The 3,575-nt window shown below is 38.1% G+C and overlaps 1 protein-coding gene across 2 annotated transcripts; it reads left to right on the forward strand.

The window, feature by feature from the left end:
* LOC106309636 (methyl-CpG-binding domain-containing protein 2-like) lies at positions 1-1,843 on the forward strand. 2 transcript variants are annotated; one of them, XM_013746709.1, is made up of 5 exons: positions 1-156; positions 389-872; positions 967-1,020; positions 1,122-1,270; positions 1,532-1,843. In XM_013746709.1, exons 2-5 carry the CDS (start codon positions 409-411, stop codon positions 1,639-1,641), a joined length of 777 nt encoding a protein of 258 aa, XP_013602163.1. In that variant the 5' UTR covers positions 1-156; positions 389-408; the 3' UTR covers positions 1,642-1,843. The 2 variants fall into 2 exon arrangements, with proteins under 2 accessions (XP_013602163.1, XP_013602164.1); XM_013746710.1 differs by having other exon boundaries at positions 1,559-1,843.
* Positions 1,844-3,575: the final 1,732 nt, after the last annotated feature.

The raw sequence follows: 3,575 nt of genomic DNA on the forward strand, positions 1-3,575 counted from the left end.
TATATATATCTCTCTCTCTTTTTATTTATGTCTCGACAACAGCACCCAACAAATCTAAAAGCTCTTGTTCGAATTGGTTCCCAGAGATTGTCGGATTATCAAAAATCTGTAGAGGGAGCCTTGGCGGATTCTTTCTGAAACCCATCTTCTCTTCGTGTAATGATCCTTCTCCTTCTCCTTGAACATTTAATCTTTGGATGATATGTGTAGGGATCTCGTCCCTCTTGTTGGTTCCATTTATATGGGGTTGATGTCAATCATTTTGAATGAATCTGTTCATTTTAGGGTTTAACTCGTAACGAATGAGCTGATTCTATATTATCAGTGTGTTTCTTGCATACATGATGTGAACTCTTTTTTTTTTTTTTTTATTTATCATTTATTACAGGAGGTGGTTCTGTATTGAGTATGTCGTCGCAATCATGCCATGGGAATGAGTCAAACAGTGTAAACAAGGAAGGAAATGTTGCCCCTTCCTCTGTGAGCGAGAATCAGTTGGTTCTGTATGACCCCAAGGGGAATGAAACCGAAGAAGAAGGAGCCGAACCTAACCAATCTCAGACTTCTTCGCACAAAACACAGTGTCCTTCCATTGGGGCTTTTACGGTCCAGTGCGCAACTTGTTTGAAATGGAGGCTAATGCCTTCGATGGAGAAGTATGAAGAGATTAGGGAACAGATTCTCGAAAAGCCGTTTTACTGCGAAACAGCTTGCGAGTGGAAGGCGAATGTGACTTGTGATGTTGCTGAAGATATCTCTCAAGATGGAACCCGTGTCTGGGCTATCGATAGGCCTAGTATCTCTCGCCCACCCGCTGGCTGGCAACGCCAACTCAGGATTAGAGGTGAAGGTGGTACCAAATTTGCTGATGTGTACGTTTCTTTTCCCCCTTCCTCTCTTCTCGTTTATATGTCACAGTTTACTCTTTGTAATTCTTTTTGTTTTTTTTTATTTTTTTGTTTTCAGATATTATGTTACTCCTTCAGGAAAGAAGCTTCGATCGAATGTGGAGGTCCAAAAGTTAGTTTTGTGACAGCTTTATTTATGATTGATTACCAATTTTGTTTTGTTAGTAACTTATTAGATAGCACCCTAGTAATAAGCTCATTACTGGCTTGTAGGTACTTGAATGAGAACCCGGAATACATAACCCAAGGAGTGAAGCTTTCCCAGTTTTCGTTCCAAATCCCGAAACCTCTGCGGGAGAACTATGTAAGGAAGCGCCCAGCTCGGCCAATGGAACCAAGCGACGCCCCTGTAGCTATTGAAGGTATGTTCCCCCCCCCCACCTGACGTGTTCTATATCAACTGTTTTATAAGGAATTATCGGAAAACCCACATCCTTTATTTTGTTCTTTTTTTTTTAGTTTTTCATGCAAATATTACTACTTGTGTGACTTGGAAAACTTTACAAACCACTTACTTCTCTTCAGCAGCTTCATCTTGATTTTTGTGATAGTCTTAGGAAATGTACTTAAAGAACTTTGCTTGTACAAGTTTTCAACATCTGGGTTGTTTTGCTTCTTTTCAGCTAACCCACTGGCATTGGTATCCCCAGATGCTCAGACACCATTGCAGCCAACCGAGCCTGGACTTTGCACGCACTTGAAAAAGGCAAGAAGATCAGAGCCATCTAGCTAGACAAGACTCAACTATCCCTCTTCGTTGTTCTTCGATGTAAATTGAGCATATATTTAATTTTTTGGGTTGGGACATTGAAGAAATTGAAGAGGACATGTGGGTTTAGCTTGTTTTGTGTGTATTATCTATTTCAAACTCCTTTAATAGGCAGAATATTCGTCCTTTGTTACAAAGTTTCTGGATATCCATGGAACTTCTTTCTTTCGTTAATGTTTTTATTAAACTCAAACTTGATAGATTGCCAAATTTAACTGAATTCACAAACCCCCTAAACCCTGGTATCTGCATATAAGGTCTAGATAGCTTTAGGAAAAGTGATTTACTTGGTTGATTGCTTCTTTTGTTTCCACCCTTTAGTGATCATGTCATAAAACATATTTTCTACAGCTTTGAAATGCTTCAAGCCTCTCTAAATTGAATAAACCATTAAAGAAAAAAAACGAAAATATCCCTTCTTAAAAAAAAAAAGTTTAGTAACACTTAAAATTGAGGTCTTGCTTTATGCTGGTTTAAGTCTGTGGGAGTTCTATAACTCGCTAGCTTTGTATTTTCCCCCGTGTAATCACTATGTCAGTCGTATTAAACGCATAGCATCATCCGTTTTCGAAATTTCTGACACATGCAGGATGCGTTATGTCAGAAATTCGTACAACTAAGTGATCCTCTCAGGCAGTGTCTTAAGAAAGTTATCAACAAGAAAACACCGATATTTCCTTCTAATCGAGGTCTTAAATTATATAACACTTGTGTTGTTTTTCTTATTCACCATTGACATGGACATCCTCAGATGATCAGATAGCATTTAGGCTAGGTAAGCCTGCCGACCTTAGAGCATCTCCATTACTGAATCTCCTTTTGGGGTTCATAAGAATTTTTTAATATATTTCTGGTAGGGCCATGAATAGTGATGAACCTGTATCTATTTTGTTCTTCTATTGGTGAACCTGAAGATGGAGTTTTTAGGAATTTAAAAAAAATATTTTTAATATTTTTTAAAAAATTTTATTCAATACAATAAGAATTCATGAACATACAAATATTATTCATTTAGATTACCAAACTTTTGCCACATATTTTCAGCTAAAGGATGGGGAAGCATATTACTGATATAGGATGGAGTGTCCGTAGAGTACGAGAAATCAACCTGGGAACTTCTGCTTGACTCTCCTACTACGAAGTCAGATGTATCATACAGTGTATCTGTGTCGTTCGTTCTCTACTATCATATTATGCAGTATGACAGAAGTTCTCATAATCTTTCCTATCTTTTCCTTGTCCCATAGTCGAGCTGGGTTTTTAACTATTGCAAACCTCGATTGCAATACTCCAAAAGCACTTTCGACATCTTTTCTGACGGATTCTTGACGTTCAGCAAATAGCTCTGCTTTAGGACCTTGAGGAAGTGGTATAGATTGGATAAATGTTGACCATTTCGGATAGATTCTGTCGGTAAGGTACTACGGGATACGATAATTGTGGCCGTTGACCTTGAATTTAACTTTAGGAGCTCGACCTTGTAAAATGTCATCAAAAACTGGTGACCGATCAAGAACATTAATATCGTTGAGGGTACCTGGTAATCCGAAAAATATGTGCCATATCCAAAGATCATGTGATGCCACAGCCTCTAAGACAATTATCGGCTTTACTGAACCACGCGTGTACTGCCCTCTCCAAGCCGTTGGTCAGTTTTTCCACTCCCAATGCATACAGTCGATGCTGCCTATCATCCCTGGAAACCCGCGTACCTCTCCAACATCGAGTAATCGTTGAAGATCCTCAGGTGTAGGTCTTCGTAGATACTCATCTCCAAACAATTGTATTATTGCATTAGTGAAATTTTATCAAAATCTAATTTTTTTTTGCATTATTCTATCATATTTTTTCATAAGCTATATTGTTTTTCATTATTCTATCATCTTTTTTCTTAATCT

This window comes from Brassica oleracea, chromosome C8 (assembly GCF_000695525.1).
Source record: "Brassica oleracea var. oleracea cultivar TO1000 chromosome C8, BOL, whole genome shotgun sequence".
Lineage (NCBI taxonomy): Eukaryota > Viridiplantae > Streptophyta > Magnoliopsida > Brassicales > Brassicaceae > Brassica > Brassica oleracea.

Bases quoted from the DNA above. Each gene is read 5' to 3' on its own strand.
- LOC106309636 (XM_013746709.1), top strand. From the start codon at position 409: ATGTCGTCGCAATCATGCCATGGGAATGAGTCAAACAGTGTAAACAAG. The intron at 873-966 runs GTACGTTTCTTT...TTTTGTTTTCAG, and splicing joins GGTACCAAATTTGCTGATGT to ATATTATGTTACTCCTTCAG. The intron at 1,021-1,121 runs GTTAGTTTTGTG...ACTGGCTTGTAG, and splicing joins TCGAATGTGGAGGTCCAAAA to GTACTTGAATGAGAACCCGG.